The 24,310-nt window shown below is 42.3% G+C and overlaps 1 protein-coding gene across 1 annotated transcript; it reads left to right on the forward strand.

Moving 5' to 3' along the window:
- The first annotated feature begins 13,812 nt into the window (after positions 1 to 13,812).
- On the forward strand, positions 13,813 to 19,963 carry LOC139908757 (flavin-containing monooxygenase 5-like). Its single transcript, XM_071895560.2, has 9 exons — positions 13,813 to 13,944; positions 15,383 to 15,571; positions 16,098 to 16,263; positions 16,459 to 16,601; positions 16,759 to 16,955; positions 17,063 to 17,198; positions 17,368 to 17,587; positions 18,716 to 18,788; positions 19,488 to 19,963. Exons 1-9 carry the CDS (start codon positions 13,813 to 13,815, stop codon positions 19,870 to 19,872), a joined length of 1,641 nt encoding a protein of 546 aa, XP_071751661.2. The 3' UTR covers positions 19,873 to 19,963.
- Positions 19,964 to 24,310: the final 4,347 nt, after the last annotated feature.

A 24,310-nucleotide genomic window follows, 5' to 3' on the forward strand; every position in this document is an offset into this window, starting at 1 on the left:
ACACTGACCACAGTAACATGATGTGATCTAGGATCAGCCGGTACTGTGAGATCCAACATGCTTAAAGTCTAAATAAGTAAACCATATGAATGGAAACTGACTGTTTTTAACATCCAAAATAATCTTAGTTGCAGCAAAAGAGAAAGGGAACACTGGTCTGAGGATAGACCTAATAAGTGATGTCATCATTTTGAGTGTGCTTTGCCCAAATATGGACTTCTGGATCTAAAGCGATTTGGGGAAAATGAATGGGGTGTTCACATAATCTTCCCTGTCACAGTCTGTGCTTAATGCAAGCTTTTTAAACATGGATGTTTTTACCTACGTACATTTGTCTCTCTAATGGCACTTGAATTCTGTAACCGTTTTCAAGCTGAAACAATAATTTTGTTAACAACAAGCTAACACTGGCGTGCGTGTAATTTGCATCACCTGCTGTTTCATTGACAGATGCACAGCACAAAGTCAAATAACAAATGACCACATCAAACAATGAACACTCTTGCAGCCATCAAATAATGAATGTCAATAGTAATGAATGCTGACCCTGGCCTAAACCAAATGTTATTTAATGCTACATAAACGCTAAAGGTAATTTAATCAAATCAATACAGAATTTCACAAAGATTATGCTCTGTTAATGTTGTACTTTGACTTTGTCTTCTGTCTACCATCTGCATCTTCTTTATATTTATTAAACAGGCAGAACTGACCATGTTAAACACAGTGGTAACATTGTAACATTTCTGTGTCAGGTCCCATCAGTGTTTATATGATGAAAACACCCCAGTTGGACCCCAGTTGATCAGTTATCAACCTCCTTTGCGTAAATGGTAAAGCCTGATTAGCTAATCAGTTTAAACAGGATTGAAGAATGGAGGTAGCAGGAAGAGAGAGGATCTAGTCTAGTCTAGTCTACTCTGATTTCTCCCTGCGAAGAAGAGGTAAGGTTGATACAGTGTGTGTGTGAGGCATGTTTTAGCGGATGGTATGTAGCCTGTAAAGCGTTAGTCTGACAAATTGTAATAAACTCCAACTGCTTCAAGATGTAACTACAGATGAATAAAAGTGACATTTTGCGGCCTTTTGGACTAGTTACAAGAGAGTAGACATGAACATTTAGTTCATGGGCGTACAGGCTTGCATCACCTGGTAGGATACAACCTCATTTGCAAAATTGCAAAAGGGCCAATATTGCAGTTGAATCTAGAAGTTCATGGTTGAGATTTGTAAAGTTGAATTTGAATTTCTATCTCTTTCCTTAACTCTTGTTTATCAAAATGGTAGATAGCCATTTCTACTTTTGGTAGCACCCCTGCTGCTAAGGGCTAATGGTACTGACAGTTGGTATTTAAGCAGTGTTTTGATGCTGGCTGTAAGTTCTCTGTTCTATGTCATCTTTTTTGTGTTTTTGGCTAACTTTAGCCTGTGTACAGTGTACATAGTTTTCAAATGCCAGTAAAGAAAAACCCAGATGTCTGAGCCGAACTTTTGGACTGTTGTTGCCTATTTTTCCTCTGCTCCACACTTCCCAGAAACCGCTAGTTAGCATCCTTTACACCACCCTGCAGTGTGCTACCATCGGATGTCGCGGGAAATCCGCTGGATTGCTTTACTGCACAAAGGGAGTTTTGTTTACAGTACCAAACAGGAGTCACTTTTACTCTGCAAGCAATACACAACTCTACTTCAGTTCCACTAACTGCATAGTTTCAACTTCACGTTAGCTTACCTTGCCAGAATGCATATCGCTCTTATCAAGGGCTGTTCTGGCTCTTATCCTTCTTCTTGCTCCTCAAAACAAACACACATGGAGCGACGTCAGGGAGGGTGAGGGGGACATGTAGCAACATGCTCCTTGTGACAGAAACCGAGGGGTTTATGTGAAATGCAGTCTTAATTTTGAGAAACAAAATGCTATGTGTAGCACCTTTTAAAATTTCAATTAAAGGACCTACCGGCATTTTTGAGTGTTTTAGCCCATTTACTACACTGCACGCATACTTTATCCAAAGCAATACCATTATCCAAAATCTACCATACTTTTTTAGAATTTTGAATATTTCCCTCGTTTTTCCTCCCTTCCACAAAGGGTAGAAAATGCAAGCATCTATCATGAAGTGTATCTCACAATCCACCGCTCTGCTCCAGTCAATTCTGTGCTGAATGTAATAGAGCGAAGACTGATAGAACTTGTGCAGATCCTATAAATGTAAGCTGATTTGGCAAATTCTAGGTTTGATATAGTTTCAGCGTTTAAATTTTTCCTAATGCTGCATCATTCAAAAGTGGGCAGGTTGTCAAACAAGACTAAGAGTCTAACAACCCCGCGACGTTGAATTTTGTAGAAGCGTCTCTGCCAGGAATCGAACTCTAGTCTCCCGCTTGAGAGTCTTCAGTCTAACTCCCTGCGGGCCACGTGACCCCTGGTGAACAGGGCGACCGACCGACAATACCATCCATAGAGCCCCTGCTGTCGAGGGGCTAAAATGCAGCGTTTTAAGTATTTCAGTAACCCAATATCCTCAAAAAGTATTTTATTTTATTTATAGAGACTAAACAATTTTGGCTGCAGGTTTATTTGTGTAGCAGGGAGCACTGTTCCTGACTGGATTCCACTGCATCCCTAGTGGGATCCATATACAGTAGTAGGATCCCATATATGGTAGCGACAACTCCTCCCACTAGCAATCTTTCAATCAGCGCAGGTAGTATAAATAGGAGCTAGTTTGGTAGCTGCGGGCACTCCTCTGCCTGCGGAGCCAATGTTCCCCCCTGCTGTGGTCTTTGTGTTTCATTTCTCACCTTGAGGTAGGTAGGGAGCTAGTGTCATGCTACATGGCCCTTAGCATGTTTTGTGGTCTTAATTCCGGTCATTCAGCGAGGTAAGACTCTGATTGTAATTGGCCCATGAATCACCTGCTGTTTCATTGACAGATGCACAGCACAAAGTCAAATAACAAATGACCACATCAAACAATGAACACTCTTGCAGCCATCAAATAATGAATGTCAATAGTAATGAATGCTGACCCTGGCCTAAACCAAATGCTATTTAATGCTACATAAACGCTAAAGGTAATTTAGTCAAATCAATACAGAATTTCACAAAGATTATGCTCTGTTAATGTTGTACTTTGACTTTGTCTTCTGTCTACCATCTGCATCTTCTTGTTATTTATTAAACAGGCAGAACTGACCATGTTAAACACAGTGGTAACATTGTAACATTTCTGTGTCAGGTCCCATCAGTGTTTATATGATAAAAACACCCCAGTTGATCAATCATCAACCTCCATTGCGTAAATGGTAAAGCCTGATTAGCTAATCAGTTTAAACAGGATTGAAGAATGGAGGTAGCAGGAAGAGAGAGGATCTACTCTAGTCTACTCTGATTTCTCCCTGCGAAGAAGAGGTAAGGTTGATACAGTGTGTGTGTGAGGCATGTTTTAGCGGATGGTATAGCCTGTAAAGCGTTAGTCTGATAAATTGTAATAAACTCCAACTGCTTCAAGATGTAACTACAGATGAATAAAAGTGACATTTTGCGGCCTTTTGGACTAGTTACAAGAGAGTAGACATGAACATTTAGTTCATGGGCGTAGTACAGGCTTGCATCACCTGGTAGGATACAACCTCATTTGCAAAATTGCATAAGGGCCAATATTGCAGTTGAATCTAGAAGTTCATGGTTGAGATTTGTAAATTTGAATTTCTATCTCTTTCCTTAACTCTTGTTTATCAAAATGGTAGATAGCCATTTCTACTTTTGGTAGCACCCCTGCTGCTAAGGGCTAATGGTACTGACAGTTGGTATTTAAGCAGTGTTTTGATGCTGGCTGTAAGTTCTGCCTGAGTTCTATTGTTCTTAGTTTAAGAGTGTGTTCACAGTGCTGCTTACCAATGTATGAATTGTAATTGTCTGTGAACCAACTGGGGCATGTGTTTTAGGAGATTTTAGTTGGATTCTACAGTGGAGCTGAGTGCCGCCCTGGTGGGGGTTAGTCCGGTCCCTTCACTGCATGCTGAGTACAAGCACTGGGCACCTTGTAGCTTGATTTTGCTGTGGTTTAACTTGATTTTGCTGTGGTTTAACTTGATTTTGCTGTGGTTTAAATTGGTTTTGCTGTGGTTACACAATTGAGTATTGCACCCCTTGGGCTTCCGCCCTCCTAGTCTACCCCTGCTTCAGCGGCCCTCACCCACTCTAGTGCTCTACTATCTTACTGTAGTTTTAATAATTGTCCTAGTTTTATCCAGAGACTGGAAGTAGTTTAATTAAAAGAAGATATTGTATTGTGTCATAACTACACAATACAATACAATTTGAATAAACTGTCTATTTTTCTACTGCTGACATAATAGCTTATGGCAGTCTTTCATTAATTTCATAACCCCTTTCTTCCCCAGCTCCTTCCAGTCTCCCTTTTTTGAATCTTAATAAATTACTTTTTTTTTTTATTTGGAAACACATCTCTGTCTTCCTTAGTGGATGAACCTATGCATACTACTTTGGGCATTTAGTCTCCTATCTGTGATATTTCCTTGGGTGAAATTCCCAAGGTGGCGTTGTCTGCTTCTCCTTTCCTTACCACCACGTCACGTTCGGTTTCAAACATGAGTGTAAAAGTTCTTGCTGGAAAATCCTTTTTAATTTTGTTTCTGAGAGTAAATGTGTAGGACTTCCTTCCTATATAAAGTTGTGACGGCTGTTCAGATCTGACTTGTGTTGATCCATCGCTTTTCTTCCCTTGCTGACAACCAGAAGGGTTTACTTTACTTTACATCAGACATTTCGACACTAGGGGCTCACAGATTTTCTGTGAATGCGGTGCTACTTGGCAGCCAAATTTGAAGCCCCGGATGTGGGAGCTTCACACCAGCATGTGAAGGCACCAGAAGATTATTCCTTTCAAATTAGTGCATGCAGCATCCACAAAGTAGCCTAAGTGTGATTAAAAATAAACCGGTCTAAAGGGGACAGGGCCAAGAGGCAAACTAGAGGATGACGAAGCACTTAGAGTTTCAGTCCTCACTATAGCTTGTTCTGCTATAGCTGCTCTAGGTAGATTATGGGTGTTTTTATGCTTCCCTGCTGTGGCTCTGGTCGTGCGGCAGGGAGCAACCCACAGGTTCTAGATCCTCCAAGGCCCCATCTGGCCTACCTGTATACCACTGGGTGACATCAACCACTGGCGTAGAATCTACTGGCTGTTCCTCCTGGCACACCAGGATCAAGGACCCATCCATCTGGTTGGGCCAGTTGAGCTAGACTTGCTGCTTGCGGCGTCTGGGGAAGGAAGTCTGGAGTGACGTTCTCAGGCCTTGGCCTAGAGGGAGATCGGTGGTGAGCAGCACATCGCATTTCAGTTCGATGGACCCTCCGCATTTCCCCCCCATCCTGAGGCAGCACCCTATACACCACCCCGCCTGTGTTCGGGGCTTCTGCCACCCTATACATCTCTGGAGCCTGAACATCATGAATCTTGTTTCTCCCACAAACCTTGTGGTTCTTGAGGTAGACCAACTGTCCTACCTTCAATGGCGTGTCATTGATGTACTCGTGCACTTCTTTGGTAATCCGCCAATCTCTCCAAGTTCCTTTGGGTAGTGGCGTACATTGTTTGGAGTCTTTCTCGATGTTTGTGTATCCAGTCGTCGACAGATAACTCCAGCAGAGCTCCCGGCACTTCTGTTACCAAGAGAAAGTCAATGGGCAGTTGAGGTTGGACACCAAACATTAGCACATGTGGGCACTGACCTGTAGAGCGATTGAGTGGTAGTGCTATAAGCCCACACGAGCTGGGTCAGGTACTCAGGCTATCGATGCTTTTTTTCTGGTGACAGGCTCCACAGAAGGTCATGAAGTGTGCAGTTAGCCTCTCATCAGAGGCTGGCTCTAAAACCGTGAAATCAATGGCCAAGATTTCAAGTGGATGCGTGGACACTGGCCACTACTGTGCCCACATAAGTCTTCTCGGCAGGTTTCTCTGCTTTGGCCAGAGTGCATCATTCACAACTCTTACAATAGTTTTCTGTATCTACTCCCATTCTAGGCCAGTAATAGCACTGCCTAATCAGTTCCATAATGCGCCTTATCCCTTGATGGCCACGCTGGTCATGCAAGCTCTCCAATACCTCTTTTCTTAACTGTTGTGGCAGCAGCAGCTGGTACACCTCTCCTCCATCGCTGGCATACGTCAAGCACTACAGAAGCCCGTCTCGTTTCTGAATTCGGTTCCATTGGCGGATGAGTTCAACCACTTCAGGTATCAGATGGCTCCTCATCGTGGTTTGGTTACCAAGTCATTGCGAGACCTGGCGGGTAGTGCACTCATGGTGTTCACAGAGACGACTGCTGGAGGGGTGCCAACTGCAATCTCAGTGGCACTGATGTCCCTGGCAAGATTTCCTCCAACTCCCCCAGTCTTGGTGAGCCTGTATATTGGCGAGAAAGAGCATCAGCATTTCCGTTATTTCAACCAGGCTGGTAGCGTACCTCAAACTCAAAAGCTGCCAGCTAGGCAGCCCATCTTTGTTCCGTTGCTCCCAGCTTTGCAGTCTGGAAATGACTCAATGGGTTGTTATCAGTATAAACAATGCATCTGTGTCCTAGCAAGTACTCCCTTAACTTATCCGAGAGGGCCCATTTTAAAGCTAGGAACTCCAGTTTCATTGAACTGTACTTCTCCATATTCTTTTCAGACTTCTTCAGCACACAGCTGGCAAATGCTATGGGCCTTAATTTCCCATCATACTTTTAAACTGCTTTTTGAAGTCTGCAAACGCCCGTGTAAGGTTTAGAAGTTAATTCATATATTTGAGTTAATTTACTAAAATATATATTTACAATGTTTATGTTTACACAGTTAACTATTTATATATTTATGTTTACACAGTTATTTACATATTTACATGTTTAAATCTTTACATCGGCATCTTTAAAACAGTTACAATAATCTGCTGAATCTACCTCTGTGGTTCCCTCACATTTACCTCAGTCTAAGTCCTTCTTGCTTCTGATTGGTTAGTGCAGTCACATGGGAGTCAGAACAAGGAAGTGTTGTTGTTGTGAAGCTGATCAAGTGTGGAGAAAAGTAAAGTGCTGCTTAAGAAACTTATCCGTCTCCATCCGGCTGTTTCTTCTCATTAAGAGTGATCCAACCACCACCTATCGAACCCTCACGTTACACCAGTATAGGAGCACTCACCAGGGCTGATTTCAACCGAGTGAAACTCTGCTCACACTCTGCAGTCCAGCTCACTTGCGTGATGGTAGGAGATGCTCTGTGACCTGTTGGGGCGGCTTTGGTCAGAGTTGCTACCGGTTGAAGGAGGGCCACTGCCAACCTGGCAAAACCCTGTACAAATCTGCGGTAATAGGTTGTGAAACCTAGAAAGGACCGTAGTTCAGTGGTGTTACGAGGTCGCTGCCAATTGGCAACAGAAGAGATCTTTTCCGGATCCTGTGATCCGGAAAAGATATTGAGAGATATTGTACCTCCCTTTGGAAGAAGTGCCACTTTCTGAGTTTAGCCTTTAGCCCCATTTGCTGTTGTTGTTGTTGTGGGACAGAGTTAGAGAAAGTTATCACAACATCGAGGTACAACGGGACAGAGGTGATCTTGATGGAAGATTCATTCCATCAAGCACTGGAATGTTCCGGGGCATTAGACAAGCCAAATGACATCCTATTAAACTCAAACAGCCCAAAGGGTGTGCAGAATGCAGTTTCAGACTTGTCCATAGCAGCCATAGGAACCTGGTTAACCAATCGCCAGATCAATGGTAGAAAACCACTGTGCCCCAGTCAGTGCATCCAGGGACTCCTAAATACGAGGTAGGGGATAGGCATCCCTCCTCGTCCTTGCGTTTAGGCCCCTATAGTCAACACATAACCGAATCTCGTTTTTCTTTAGTACAATCACAAAAGCAAAAAGGCTACAACTCTCTTGAATGATATGATTGTCACTATTTACTCTACTAGAATAGAAATCAGGCTGTTTTTATGCCTTTTTATTCTGTGAAGCACTTTGTAAACAGTCTTGTTAAAAGGTGCTATACAAATAAAGTTATTATTTATTTATTTGGAGTGGGCCCCACCTCGCATTGCCTTTCTGAAAGTAGTGCAGAAAGGCATGGTAAGCGGGTGTAACATATAGGATAAAGCTGCCTGATTAGCTAATAAGTTTAAACACGTTTCAGTGATGAAGAGAGAGGATCGATAGACTATAGGCCTTCTCTGATTTCATTCTCCCTGTGTTGATTACTGCCGTGCCAAAAACGTAACGGGCGCCGCTTTCTCCAATTAAGTGCCTGATTTATGAAGACCAATATGCAAAGAAAGTCAGTCGCAATTTTCTAATTAGAAGACCTGAGACGCAACCATATTCTCACTGCAGCTGAGCCAGAGGCCAGGAGATGAAGGGTGGCCACAAGTTTTGTCTGAGGTTCTGCTTCATTGACCTCCTAAAAGTAATGAGATTTTGATGTAAAAATACAACAAATTAAATTGGTAATATGATGATAAAATGAGCTAAAAAAAAAAGATTTAGTGTGACTTTAAAGTGAGGGTGAGCGAGTGAGAGTGTAGTGTGTGCATGTGTATTCAAGGAGAGAAGGAGGAAGAGAGAATTTGTGTGTTGAGGGAAAACTCCTTTTATCTTATAAAAGTGTCTCATCTGTCTGGAGCCTTAATCAATATAATTGGATGTTAATGTACACATCTATAAATATTTATTTATACTCTATTGAGACGTAATAGGCTACTATGGTGCGCTGAAAAGATTAAGGCGACCTTCAGAACACGTCTGAACACGTCTGAAAGACAGATCAGAGTATAAAACAAGCTTTAGTGTGGCTCAAGGCTGGGTTTGAACCACCAATGTTATGTTCCATAGACCTGCGCATTACTGCTACGCTATATGACCAATTGCTAATGCTGAGCAAAATTTCTGTCCTATAAAAAACAGAAGCACCCGAAGTGCTAAAAAAAAGAAAAAAGATGTTAAAAATTAAAATAAAGCTACATAAATGACGAAAACAGATAAAACAACAATAATGAATCATACTAGGCTATTAATGTGGTCCACAGCATGGTTTTCTCCTGCTTCTGTGATAACAGTGTTCACTTGCTTCTGGCAGCTGAAGCCTGGGTTAAGAGACACGTGCGCACGCGCGTGTGCACGTGCAGTCGCAGGATGCGCACACAGTACGTACACACGAACGCCTGTGTGTTAAGAGTATGCATGGCTGAGTTGTACTAATCACACACAGACACATACATACACATGTGGGACTTTTAGTAAATAATAACATGAGCGTATGTACGTGCGTGTTGTCCTCTGTGACCCTTTACACCCCCCATATAGTGTGTGTGTGTGTGTGTCCTTCGCATATCTCGAGAACCGTTCGTCCGATCGACTTCACACTTGGCGGGTGTATTGCTGGGGACCCAAGGACGTGCAGTGTCGGTTTTGGTGCAAGTTGGACACACGACACGTTCAATATTACTAAACTTTGAATAAACAAGCGGACAGCGCTCTGTGCAGCAGCAGGGCTCAAGCGGTACGGGCACACGCGGTTCTCGAGAAAGCTGCACTACGGGCACGAGCAGTACGGGCACGCGCGGTTCTCGAGAAAGCTGCACTACGGGCACGAGCAGTACAGGCACGCGCGGTTCTCGAGAAAGCTGCACTACGGGCACGAGCAGTACGGGCACGCGCGGTTCTCGAGAAAGCTGCACTACGGGCACGAGCAGTACGGGCACGCGCGGTTCTCGAGAAAGCTGCACTACGGGCACGAGCAGTACGGGCACGCGCGGTTCTCGAGAAAGCTGCACTACGGGCACGCGCGGTTCTCGAGAAAGCTGCACTACGGGCACACGCGGTTCTCGAGAAAGCTGCACTGCGGGCACGAGCGGTTCTCGAGAAAGCTGCACTACGGGCACGCGCGGTTCTCGAGAAAGCTGCACTGCGGGCACGAGCGGTTCTCGAGAAAGCTGCAAGCAGCAATCGGCCCGTTCCGGACAGGCACGTTTTGAACGGGCACTGCACTAGTCCCTAAAATTAGGCTTAAGAGTGGTGAGTCAGCATTTAGCTACCTTGGACCTAAACTGTGGAACTCCCTCCCAGATAAGTTAAGAGCCACTGATACACTCAGCACTTTCAAGAAACATCTTAAAACATCTTTTTACCATTGCTTTTAATTAGGTGGTGGTAATTTGGTTTACATGTATTTAGTGTTTTTTTCTTTTACTTCTGCGTATTTAAATTTTATCCTTCGTTGTCCTTTTTACTATTGTTTTTATAGTTTTACTCCTTTTATTTCTTTGTTTTTATGCCTTTTTATTCTGTGAAGCACTTTGTAAACAGTCTTGTTAAAAGGTGCTATACAAATAAAGTTATTATTATTTATTTATTTGGAGTGGGCCCCACCTCGCATTGCCTTTCTGAAAGTAGTGCAGAAAGGCATGGTAAGCGGGTGTAACATATAGGATAAAGCTGCCTGATTAGCTAATAAGTTTAAACACGTTTCAGTGATGAAGAGAGAGGATCGATAGACTATAGGCCTTCTCTGATTTCATTCTCCCTGTGTTGATTACTGCCGTGCCAAAAACGTAACGGGCGCCGCTTTCTCCAATTAAGTGCCTGATTTATGAAGACCAATATGCAAAGAAAGTCAGTCGCAATTTTCTAATTAGAAGACCTGAGACGCAACCATATTCTCACTGCAGCTGAGCCAGAGGCCAGGAGATGAAGGGTGGCCACAAGTTTTGTCTGAGGTTCTGCTTCATTGACCTCCTAAAAGTAATGAGATTTTGATGTAAAAATACAACAAATTAAATTGGTAATATGATGATAAAATGAGCTAAAAAAAAAAGATTTAGTGTGACTTTAAAGTGAGGGTGAGCGAGTGAGAGTGTAGTGTGTGCATGTGTATTCAAGGAGAGAAGGAGGAAGAGAGAATTTGTGTGTTGAGGGAAAACTCCTTTTATCTTATAAAAGTGTCTCATCTGTCTGGAGCCTTAATCAATATAATTGGATGTTAATGTACACATCTATAAATATTTATTTATACTCTATTGAGACGTAATAGGCTACTATGGTGCGCTGAAAAGATTAAGGCGACCTTCAGAACACGTCTGAACACGTCTGAAAGACAGATCAGAGTATAAAACAAGCTTTAGTGTGGCTCAAGGCTGGGTTTGAACCACCAATGTTATGTTCCATAGACCTGCGCATTACTGCTACGCTATATGACCAATTGCTAATGCTGAGCAAAATTTCTGTCCTATAAAAAACAGAAGCACCCGAAGTGCTAAAAAAAAGAAAAAAGATGTTAAAAATTAAAATAAAGCTACATAAATGACGAAAACAGATAAAACAACAATAATGAATCATACTAGGCTATTAATGTGGTCCACAGCATGGTTTTCTCCTGCTTCTGTGATAACAGTGTTCACTTGCTTCTGGCAGCTGAAGCCTGGGTTAAGAGACACGTGCGCACGCGCGTGTGCACGTGCAGTCGCAGGATGCGCACACAGTACGTACACACGAACGCCTGTGTGTTAAGAGTATGCATGGCTGAGTTGTACTAATCACACACAGACACATACATACACATGTGGGACTTTTAGTAAATAATAACATGAGCGTATGTACGTGCGTGTTGTCCTCTGTGACCCTTTACACCCCCCATATAGTGTGTGTGTGTGTGTGTCCTTCGCATATCTCGAGAACCGTTCGTCCGATCGACTTCACACTTGGCGGGTGTATTGCTGGGGACCCAAGGACGTGCAGTGTCGGTTTTGGTGCAAGTTGGACACACGACACGTTCAATATTACTAAACTTTGAATAAACAAGCGGACAGCGCTCTGTGCAGCAGCAGGGCTCAAGCGGTACGGGCACACGCGGTTCTCGAGAAAGCTGCACTACGGGCACGAGCAGTACGGGCACGCGCGGTTCTCGAGAAAGCTGCACTACGGGCACGAGCAGTACAGGCACGCGCGGTTCTCGAGAAAGCTGCACTACGGGCACGAGCAGTACGGGCACGCGCGGTTCTCGAGAAAGCTGCACTACGGGCACGAGCAGTACGGGCACGCGCGGTTCTCGAGAAAGCTGCACTACGGGCACGAGCAGTACGGGCACGCGCGGTTCTCGAGAAAGCTGCACTACGGGCACGCGCGGTTCTCGAGAAAGCTGCACTACGGGCACACGCGGTTCTCGAGAAAGCTGCACTGCGGGCACGAGCGGTTCTCGAGAAAGCTGCACTACGGGCACGCGCGGTTCTCGAGAAAGCTGCACTGCGGGCACGAGCGGTTCTCGAGAAAGCTGCAAGCAGCAATCGGCCCGTTCCGGACAGGCACGTTTTGAACGGGCACTGCACTAGTCCCTAAAATTAGGCTTAAGAGTGGTGAGTCAGCATTTAGCTACCTTGGACCTAAACTGTGGAACTCCCTCCCAGATAAGTTAAGAGCCACTGATACACTCAGCACTTTCAAGAAACATCTTAAAACATCTTTTTACCATTGCTTTTAATTAGGTGGTGGTAATTTGGTTTACATGTATTTAGTGTTTTTTTCTTTTACTTCTGCGTATTTAAATTTTATCCTTCGTTGTCCTTTTTACTATTGTTTTTATAGTTTTACTCCTTTTATTTCTTTGTTTTTATGCCTTTTTATTCTGTGAAGCACTTTGTAAACAGTCTTGTTAAAAGGTGCTATACAAATAAAGTTATTATTATTTATTTATTTGGAGTGGGCCCCACCTCGCATTGCCTTTCTGAAAGTAGTGCAGAAAGGCATGGTAAGCGGGTGTAACATATAGGATAAAGCTGCCTGATTAGCTAATAAGTTTAAACACGTTTCAGTGATGAAGAGAGAGGATCGATAGACTATAGGCCTTCTCTGATTTCATTCTCCCTGTGTTGATTACTGCCGTGCCAAAAACGTAACGGGCGCCGCTTTCTCCAATTAAGTGCCTGATTTATGAAGACCAATATGCAAAGAAAGTCAGTCGCAATTTTCTAATTAGAAGACCTGAGACGCAACCATATTCTCACTGCAGCTGAGCCAGAGGCCAGGAGATGAAGGGTGGCCACAAGTTTTGTCTGAGGTTCTGCTTCATTGACCTCCTAAAAGTAATGAGATTTTGATGTAAAAATACAACAAATTAAATTGGTAATATGATGATAAAATGAGCTAAAAAAAAAAGATTTAGTGTGACTTTAAAGTGAGGGTGAGCGAGTGAGAGTGTAGTGTGTGCATGTGTATTCAAGGAGAGAAGGAGGAAGAGAGAATTTGTGTGTTGAGGGAAAACTCCTTTTATCTTATAAAAGTGTCTCATCTGTCTGGAGCCTTAATCAATATAATTGGATGTTAATGTACACATCTATAAATATTTATTTATACTCTATTGAGACGTAATAGGCTACTATGGTGCGCTGAAAAGATTAAGGCGACCTTCAGAACACGTCTGAACACGTCTGAAAGACAGATCAGAGTATAAAACAAGCTTAATCAATATAATTATCCTTGATTGACTCAAGCACCTTAACGACCTTGTTTCTACACAAACCATTAACTCAAAGACAATGGGAGTATCCTTACCATGAATTGAAAGTCAGTCACACACTCAACATAATACTGCCTCATTCATCACTGCAACACAGTACACAGCTTTTCCTCCTCCGCCTTTCTTCTTACCCCAGTTCCACCCCAAGTATGTTGGCTCTAATCTCACCTCTATATCTCAGACCAAAACTTGTCATCAGAATAACCATCTCTCCTCTTTCTCTGCTTCGCCTACAGCATGGTTCACAGGGTGGCAGTGATCGGTGCAGGGCCTTCTGGTCTGACCAGCATCAAGGCCTGTTTGGATGAAGGTCTGGAACCCACCTGCTTTGAGAGCAGCCATGACATTGGGGGTCTATGGAGATTTAAGGTGAGGGACACAGCTGTTAACTGAATACTGCCTTTTATCCGAGAAAGCGGGTCTGAAAATTATCTATAGGCTTGTATGTTCAAGCCTAGATGGGAATTGGGAATGAGCGTATTCTGTTTTTCACTGAATTTGTATACCATGCAAAAGTGCATTATATCAGTTTAATTCTTTGTGAACGTGGGTGTAAAACGAAAACTTTAAATTTCTGTTAGTATCTATATCATATTCCATTAACTTTGTGCATCTTATCCAGTGTCAAGTCTTCTATATTCCAGAACAAGCAGTACTAAGGCTGATGAATATGTAGTGTTTGTGAGGCTCATCAACCTCCATGGTACTTGTGTGCAGCGGACCTAAAGTCCAGCACATTAGGTGGGCAATGTCTCCCATTATCTTGGTGATGTCCCATAAAGTAATGGCGCTGGGCACTCTTCCTAAACCTGCTGTTCGACCTGAGCCCAATAACCCACCCATTACCAATTCCACCCCCTGACACTGTGCACACCCAGGCAATACACATTCATTCAGTTTCATTCACATTAGCAAGTCCCCCTGTTCACATAGTACATACATGCAGTACATGCAACAGTGCAGTACTGCTACACTGTCTACCTCTGAGCATTGAGTGTAGCACTGTTTGCTGCCAATTACATCTTTTATTGTTTGACTACTTTCAATCCTGATAACAAATGTTGACTCATTGTACTTTTGCCTTTTAATGCAAGATGCTCTTCATACAAACATTAGTTAAATGCCTCTAATGTAATGAAGAAGGTTAATTACTTTTGACCTGTTAGTTAAAAGACTATAGTGATTCCCTCCAGATTCACAAGGAGAGGGAAAGTGTTCTAAACCTGTTCTCCTATATCTGCTTAAAGCTTAAACCACATCCTGGGCTCTGCTCCAACAGGTGAACAACGCTATTTAGGTGCAACTGGGGCTATTTAAGGTGTGTGCTGTATATGAAGTCAAATTGCTTATGCTCAAATGCGCCCTGTGTGTGATGAACAATTTTGAGTGACAGACTCAATTGATCTGTGTCACAATTTTAAGAGTGTAATTACAATGTTTAAGTGTGGATGAATATTCCCACGATTCAAAGGCTATGAATCTGATAGGTCATGGAAATATGATCTTTTAACAAAATTAGATGAATAGGCAAGTTACTTATGCTAAATTACAAGCACTAAAAGGGTAGTAGAGGCGTGCACATCCAACTGGCCTTGTGTGGTCGTTGATGACAGCTCCAGGCTTGCGAACTTGCCGCTCATCCATTCACCCACTGCCTCCTGCTACATTGAGCTAACACTGCTGACAGTAACTTTAAGAAGTGACATCACTATGATTTATTTGGAAAACTGTAATTTTAGGCAAAGCAGAAAAGAGCACTGTGGGTCTGTCACTTTATCTGTGTCTCTTTGTCTCTGTCTTTCCGTAGGAGGAGCCTGAGCCTGGAAGGGCCAACATCTATCACTCTGTGGTCATCAACAGTTCCAAAGAGATGATGTCATTCAGCGACTTCCCCCCTCCAGCTGAGCTCCCCAACAACATGCACCACTCCGAGGTTCTGCTCTACCTGCGCCTCTACGCTCAGGCCTTCAAACTGCTGCAGCACATACACTTCCAGGTTAGCGGCCATTAGATTTGTTGTTTCAGGCAATAATCAGTACTTGGTTTATATGTAGCATAAATGAGTAGGCCACCCCATGTTTATAACACAAGGAGATCTGTAGTCTCTGCTTAATGGAGATTCAGTAATTTATTCAACATGTTCCTAAATTGGGTTTTGTCAGTAATAGTAAGAATTATGATCAAAGCATCAAGGATATGGTGCAGAAAACAACCATTTTCTAAAATGCATTTCAATACTGACCAAGAACAGTGACCTCTGCTGCCCAAAGGCAATACTTCATCAAAATATACATTAGAACAGAGATTAAAACTGAAATGGTAATTTTATCATGAGGGAGTCCCATAACGATAATGCAAATTTCTACACATTACATGTATACAAATATCGGTAAAATGTGAAAGTTCTTAGGCTGAACAAATATGCCCACATTTGATTTTCCACCACTAGAGATAGATAGATATACTACAAAACATATTTTTAATGGGTTCTGTGTCTGTCTGTTTATGTGTGTTTGTTTTAGACAACCGTGGTCAGTGTGAGGCAGAGCCCAGACTTCTCCTTGACGGGCCAGTGGGAGGTGGAGACAGAGGGGAGAGAGAGCCAGAGGGAGACTTGTGTTTTTGATGCAGTGATGGTTTGTACCGGACACTTCACCCAGCCTCATCTGCCGCTCAAAGACTTCCCAGGTACCAGGAATATAGATTTTATTTAATGTGTGGGAGGGACACGCTGTGGCTGCTGCTACACAACTCTAACTGAAGATCTGGACACCAAAAATAGTAATGATTCTGTCTCATGCCTGACAATAAATTATCCACAGAAATCATCAATATATGCAGTTATATGAGTGTTTTTTTGTTTTGTTTTTGATTCCATTTCAGGTATTGAGAGCTTTGAAGGCAGGTATTTCCACAGCTGGGAATATCGCAACGCTGAGGGTCTGCAGGGGAAAAGAGTGGTGGTGATTGGGATTGGGAATTCTGGAGGTGATATTGCTGTGGATATCAGTAGAGTTGCAGAGAAGGTACAGAAATTAATTACTTTTCTGAGCTGTTGTCTTTATTTCAAATCAAAGGACTGCTGCCTTGAATTTCTGCCTTTAAACAGATTCTGATGCTGAGGGTAAAAAATACTGACAAGCACATGGGTCTTCACCCTTTCTGTGCTGATCTGATCTGCAGGTGTACCTCAGTACCAGGAGTGGGGCGTGGGTCGCCAGCCGTGTAGGACAGGGTGGGCTCCCATGTGACCTGGTGGGGACTTCCCGATTGGATATGATGCTACAGAGGCTCCGCCCCTCATGGAGTGCCAGGATGGTGGAGAAGAACGTGAACCAAGCATTTGACCACAGACTGTATGGCCTGAAACCAAAACATGGGTAACAAAATCGTATGAAGGAAGATGTTTTTCCCCCAGACATATCAGTCATGCATCTTTTACTTTGTGCCAATCTTGTGGCTCACTTCCATACTGTCCTCTTTGCAGTTTTTTTGCACAGATCCCAGTAGTGAATGACGAGCTGCCAAGTCGGATTATCTCAGGTCGTGTTCAGGTGAAGCCAAACGTGAAGGAGTTTTGTGGTTCCAGTGTGGTCTTTGTTGATGGGAGCATCATAGACAAGGTGTGTATTAGTACTGTAACCATTCTTAGACATTGGGTCAACAGCTAAATCTGATGAGGAAAATATTATTGCACTGAAGGTACTGTGATATGACAGCATACATTTATTAGACTAATTGTCCAATGTTTGTGTTCCTGTTATCTTTGAGTTTTATGCTTGTGTGATCCAGGTGGATGTAGTGGTGTTTGCCACAGGGTACAACTACAGCTTCCCCTTCCTGCCGTCAGCTCTGCAGGCGAAGTGTGGTTACAGGCTGCGTCTCTACCAGCATGTGTTCCCTCCAGGTCTGTCCCAGCCCACCCTGGCAGTGGTGGGCTTCATCCACGGCCTTGGCGCTATCAACCCTCTGGCTGAGATGCAGGCCCGCTGGGCCACCAGAGTATTTAAGGGTAAACTACACCACAGAAACTTTCAGTTTTATAGATAAGTATGATGTAGGTTCTTTGAGAACATACTTTGCCTTGATGGTCAAGAGAGAAAGACCCTAGGCATTTATCAATACACAGGATCTGATGTAGCTATCATTTGTTCTGTTTGGGTGAGTGCCTACATAGAAACTTAGCTTGGATATTAGAGAAAGAAGGCAGGTGAGCGTGGGAATATCATATTTCATTAAATTAGGCCGATGACACATTGAGAAGAGTACATGACCTGTGAAGGCGTCCCAGAACCACCCTCCTACACACCTGCTCTCAACACTAATCAGAATAACTTTTTTAGACCTTTTTAATGCCAGTTAAAATAACATTTAAGACCAATTTCATCCCCACATAAGTCTTAAAGGATAAGGCCGGTGTTTTTTAATGCATTGCTTACCGTCAACAAATCCTATGAAAATAACAAAATCAACAATGCGTTTGCTCTACTCCCATTACTTTCTGACTTCCCACGTACTGTTTTTAGCCGTCAACCCGGAAGTCATTGGCTCCAATGGTAAGCTAAAAACCTTTAAATACAGCTCACAAAGACATAGTCTCAATTTTAAAAATCGCTAACTGTTACCACCAAAAGTCATGCTGTTGTAGTTATTACCAAATCAAATTCAAATGGGAACAAATTCTTCATCACGCCGGGGACTATTTTCGGTGCTACGGAACTACTTTCCTGAGATCGCAAAGTGTTTACAGCCGGCTTATTAAGTTGTTTGAGGAAAAAGTCGGCTGGCCCGGTGCATCGTGATGATGAAATATGCTGCCCAGAGCAACTGAGCATCATTTTTTTAATACAATGGAGTTCTATGGCTGCTCGGACATGGCTTCATTGGGCACCGGCTACATGGACGAGATTTGTTGGCAAAACAAAATCATTGCTGATTTTGTTATTTTCATAACGGAATATGTAGGACTGAGTCAATGTCTAGGTCTAGAAATACAACATAAAGATCTCTCTTCTGTTGTCTGGCTGATTGAATTTGCTCCCAGATCATGCTCATGTATTCTAAACACCCTAAGGTGCCTGGTATAACAACCTCTGTAGGTATGCCTCTGTCTATTTTAATTCACTTGAATTTCCCCCAGGTTTAACGACACTTCCCTCAGAGGAGGCCATGTTACAGGACATTGAGAAAGCCACAGCAACCATGCATCAGAGGTAGGCAATGCTTATCATGTTGAATTGTAAGTTGTTCAATTCACATGATCTGTATTAACCTTCGAGATGACTGGAAATAATCCTCTGCACTGCACCAAAGTGCAGTTTGCATTATACGCTCCAGCAAATAATGGCCATTACAAAGAGGACCAACACGACCCTGAGCTTTCATTTAATGTCAAGAACTGATTTAATGTGTAATTACTTTTGAGGGTTTTCTTGTTGATGTTGCTGTATGTTTCCTATATACTCGTCTGAAAATCCATTGGCTCACTCTTATATTCAAAAGAGACTCCTTGGTCTGACGCCCTATCTGACTAATTTGTTACAAAACTCTTCCTGTAACAGCTGGTCTGCTCACCACATCCTGCTGAATGTCCCCAGAGTTAAAGCTTTCCTTGGCCACTCCTCATTCTAGTTTGCTGCTCCCAGTGAGTGGAATGAGTTGCAAAAGTCTCTCTCTGCCTTCTTTACTGTTGTTGCATTACTGATTTTATTAGTTTTCTGTTGTCTTCTGCAAATGACTAGCCTTCTTATCTTGCCTCCCTTTTGTTATTATTATTTTCTTCTTACCTTTCCTCTAATTCCCCATCGAGCGTCAAAATGGGGCCTCTTTCTAGGCCGTCATTGTAAACAAGAATTTGTTCTTAATTGACTTGCCTGTTTAAATAAAGTGTGTGTTTGTGCATCTTCCCCTAGGTTTGCCTGCTCTGAACGCAACCCCCTCCAGGTGGACTACATTCCTTACCTGGACTCTCTGGCAAAGCGGGTGGGGGTTCAACCCAACATCCTGCGGCTCTTACTGACGGACCCCAGGCTCGGACTGCAGGTGTTTCTGGGTCCCTGCACCCCATACCAGTACCGTCTGACTGGGCCGGGCCAATGGGCCGGAGCCCGTCAGGCCATCCTCACACAATGGGAGCGGGTGGTTCAGCCTTTCAGGACCAGAGTGGTACCAGAACCAGAGACCAAGCCGTCTTCTAGACTGAGCCTGATGCTGGCTGTCTCAGGTGTTGTTCTGCTGTGCTGCTCCCTCTACAATCAACACAGCCTCTGCTCTTTCTTCTCTCTTCCCCCACTCTGATGAGATGGTGATAGAGGGAGCAGCTGAGCAACACATACAGCAGAGTTTCTAATAGAATAGTTTCAGAATGTTGTAGTTTGAGAGTGTTGTAGATTTTTTCCCAGACTATCTTAAATGAAAATACTTTTTTAAAAATGTACTGATGTTTAACCAACTGGCTTGACTATTTATTGAGGAAATAAATATTTTAAAATAAATACATCAAAGCCTATGTGGAAAATAAAAAAAATAAAAAATGAATGGTGTGCATGGGGAGAGTGCTGCTAAACCAACCTAGCATTTCTAGGAAACTGACTTTTTTCTCTCCTTTGTCTCAAAAGGAGACAAAGTGCAAGCTACTGGTTTCTACTGACAACTGTTCATTTGACAAACATCTGCATAACTGATCCGCTTTGGGGTGGTTTTTTTTTTTTAAATATAATAGGATGCATCAAATAGATTTTGGACAACAAATTTAAAGTATAAGGTAACACTTCTCAGAATCCTATCTTTATTGGAGTCACACCCATTTGATTCATTAGGCCTTGAATTGCAGAATTTGCTGCAAAAAACTCAGAACAGAGGTTACACAGTCTTTTCAAATAAGGCCATGATGTTGCAGTTTACCATAGTTAAGACTATTTGATTAGCATAATCTTCCTCATTCCAGCCACTGTGATGTATCACATCCAGCTATTCGCAGCAGGTAAGACAGTGGTTTGTTTGCTTACAGCTGCAGTCTTGAGACAAATCTTCAAATGCACAAACTTAATTATGTTTGAGCATTTGTTTCGTGGGAAGATGGACCTACAGGAAAACAATAAATATACATTGTAAACGTAAAGCGACTCCATGTTAAATGAAAGAATAATTATTCTGAGATAATTGGTTAGTGGTGATAAGTGGCTACGTTCATGAATACTGGGTTATTGATGAAAGATGGCCATTGGTTTAAAATACAGTTAGTCCTGATAATATTGTTGTTGTGCCTACACGTGTTACTACATCTTGTGTTATGGCCAGCACACATCTTGTTGCGCCGTGTGATGTAATAAGGAACATCATCCAAAAAAAAATGATTTTTCTATTTTCATATAGAACTGAATAACTTTATGTCTTCTAGTTTGCATGTTAACATTGGATACAATGAAACCTATGATCAAAATAGCCATCCTTGTGCATTCCCTCATTGTGCTAATGTCTAGTTTTCCTCCAAAGTTAGCTTTACTTTTCAGGAAAGGACTTTACTGCAATTGAGACGCTCAAATTCACTTTTACAGCTAGAATGCAATAGAAAATTGCTCACAGAATATTTTTTGACACTGTAGCAATGATCTGGATAGCTAAGTAGGTGCCTTACAAGTGTGCCTTGCAGGAAATGAAAATAGCTTTCAAGGCCTTAACATTTGTCCCCAATGATTTCATTTCCTGCATTAGGGCTGTTTTAATTAATTTGTTCCCTTGGCATTTTATGGGTCTTACTGTTGTTCTGCCATTGTCTACAACACTGTTTCTGTTGAGATTTTGTTTTCCAGTACAGATATTTCTTAGCTTCTCATCTTGAGAACATACATACACACATATGTGTATATATATATATATATATATATATATATATATAATTTATATTTTGTCTGTTTTTGTAAGACCAGTGGGGTTTTTATCTCACCTGCAGTAATTGCATCTCTTTTGTCTGTGTTTTTTATCACTTTGCTATAATGTTTTACCACTGTGCAACTAAACTAAACTAAAGAGAGCATAAACAGTGTGCAAGAGAGTACAATCAGACTTTCAGGCACAAGGTATGGGTTTCTTTCTCTTTTTATGTAGAATTTTGCCCATTTATTGAAGGTTTTTTATTTTTTACAAATATCACTGATCAAAGAAACACAAGCAATCTGACTAAGAAGGCATGAAAGTGATTGATATGGAAATAATTGGATGCTGTTTTTCACTAAATACAGTGTGTGAGGGTGGGAAACACATGCACCTGAGGTGGTGTTTAAATGTATTTGTGTGTAAGTTTCACCTGCATTCATGTACATGCACTAACCTTTTTGTGAGCGGCATAAACCTTTACCCTATAGACTCACCATGAAGCCCAAATTACTTCAATGCTCATTTTTTTTTAATTTTAATAAAGTTTTTTTGTGAATGCTGTACTTTCTTTCTCCCTGGATCTGGATCTTGCCATTTGTTTCACTCAAGTCTGGCAATACCTGCGTGTTTACAGCCATTGCCATATCTCAGTTGTAATACTTAAATATTGTATTTTCAATTAATTGAAAGTAAGAATAACCATCTCTCCTCCAGCATGGTTCATACGGTGGCAGTGATCGGTGCAGGGCCTTGGTCTGACCAGCATCAAGGCCTGTTTGGATGAAGGTCTGGAGTCCATCTGCTTTGAGAGCAGCCATGACATTGGGGGTATGGAGACTGTGATGATGCTGTCACCCAGCCTGCTCAGCTGCATCCTGTGCCCTCCATTTCTGCCGTCTTCTCACTTCTATACCAGCCAGAGAGACTTAAGGCCATAGGCGGAGTTTGAGTTGTATTCTGGGGGGGGGGGGGCACCAAAAGAAAAACTATTATATCCCTGTCAATTCCCTATGCTGCACCACGCCACACACAATGCCAAAATACATCACTTATAGCCAATAGACCATACACCACAACAAATTACAAAGTAGACAACAACCGACGAACACATCCAAAACCAGGCTTGTATAATTCAATACTGTACGACGCAAAGTAATAAAGTAGTGGGAAAATAGATGACTTGCCAGTAGACCAGAGGACATGAAAAGAAAAAGTTCTAACCACACTGTGCTGGACCATACCTCCAGATTCATTCCAACTGAACACACACACACACACACACTTCAAATAAACAGCCGTCTTACTTAACGCAGTAGTAATGTCTCTGTTTCCGCCCTGCGTAGATGTCAACAATCTTTTCTGGTGACAGTCCTCTGGTCAAATCCGCCTCGATATGAAGGATAGCCGGTGATATATGGATATCCATTTTATGAAAATTCCACAGCGTAGCTAGTAGGCTACTTCGATTTCAACAAATCTAACAACAAATCTAACAAAAAAAATACGTGCCCATGTATGCAACATAAAAAACCCACAAAACACTACAAGTCACGGTAGGCAAAACTGGAATCGATTAATCTTTTCAAAAGTAGAAGTTGGAAGACTCTCAATACTGGAGGAGGGAAAATACTGCACACGGTATTCTATCTGTTAACACGGAAACGCGTAGGGATTGGGAATTCATCTCGCACACTTGTACAACTGTCTATGTTTAGCTAGTGACATGGAGATTTACACTGGTGGTGCATACAATAACACATTGATATGGTTTACTTTGTGCAGAGGTGCAAATTAAGCTTTATTCAAGGGTTGTTGTGGTGATATATTTCAGCCACTGGGGGGGGGGGGGGGGGGGGGGCCTTAGACAAAGAGTATGAGTCTATCTCACACTTTATCTCTTGCACACTGTCCCTCTCTAGGAGGAGCCAGTCATAGAGCAGCACCACCCAGAGGTGCTGCTCTACCTGCGTCTCTGCCACACTCAGGCCTTCAAACTGTTGCAGCACTTTAACTTCTAGGTGAGAAGTCAATAACAGTCTAATCCTGTCTGTGTCACATGAGGCAATATTCTGCGTCTATAACTGGTTCTTATCATTGTCAAATAAAGGTAAAGAAATAAAAGTTGATAGTTTGACTGAACCAATCTCCAAATATATTGATTGCATTTTATGGCCCATAGTGGTTGGATTGCCATCATGTTTGAAGTATTGGGGGTATTTCTTTGATCATTTATTTAAGGTAAAGATTAACCAAAATGATTCTGATCTCACTGATTACCTTAGATGTGATGTCTCAGTACACCAGTGTTCCCCTTGAGCCTTGTTCTTCTTCGTTTTTTAAACAATATTTTTATTGGATTTCTTTTTATCAAATTTTACATCACATTAACAACCAATGTACAACAAGGTCACCTTTACTGTGACACTCCCCCCCCCCGCCCCCCCCCCGCCCCCCCACACACACACACACACACACACACACACAACTCCCACCTCCATTAATAAAATAGAATAAACTAAAACACAGTAAAATGCGAAATAAACATACAATAGAATGGATTGAATTAAACACAATAAATAAATGAAACTTGAAGTTAAACACCATGCTTTTTAAGTATGGGTTTTCTTTTCATACATTAGTTATTCATGCTGCGTAAGTTTATTCCCAAAGTCACCATGTCTTAGAAAGAACATAAAAGGCTTCCAAATATCATTAAATACATTGAGTTTACCTCTCAATATATGTGGTATTTTTCCATAGCCATATAATGAGTCATATTTTTTTATCCAGGCACCAATGTCAGGCAGTTTAGGGCAGGCAGTCGCTTTACTTGTAAAACACTCATGTCAATTAGTTTGTA

This window comes from Centroberyx gerrardi, chromosome 9 (assembly GCF_048128805.1).
Source record: "Centroberyx gerrardi isolate f3 chromosome 9, fCenGer3.hap1.cur.20231027, whole genome shotgun sequence".
Classification (NCBI taxonomy): domain Eukaryota; kingdom Metazoa; phylum Chordata; class Actinopteri; order Beryciformes; family Berycidae; genus Centroberyx; species Centroberyx gerrardi.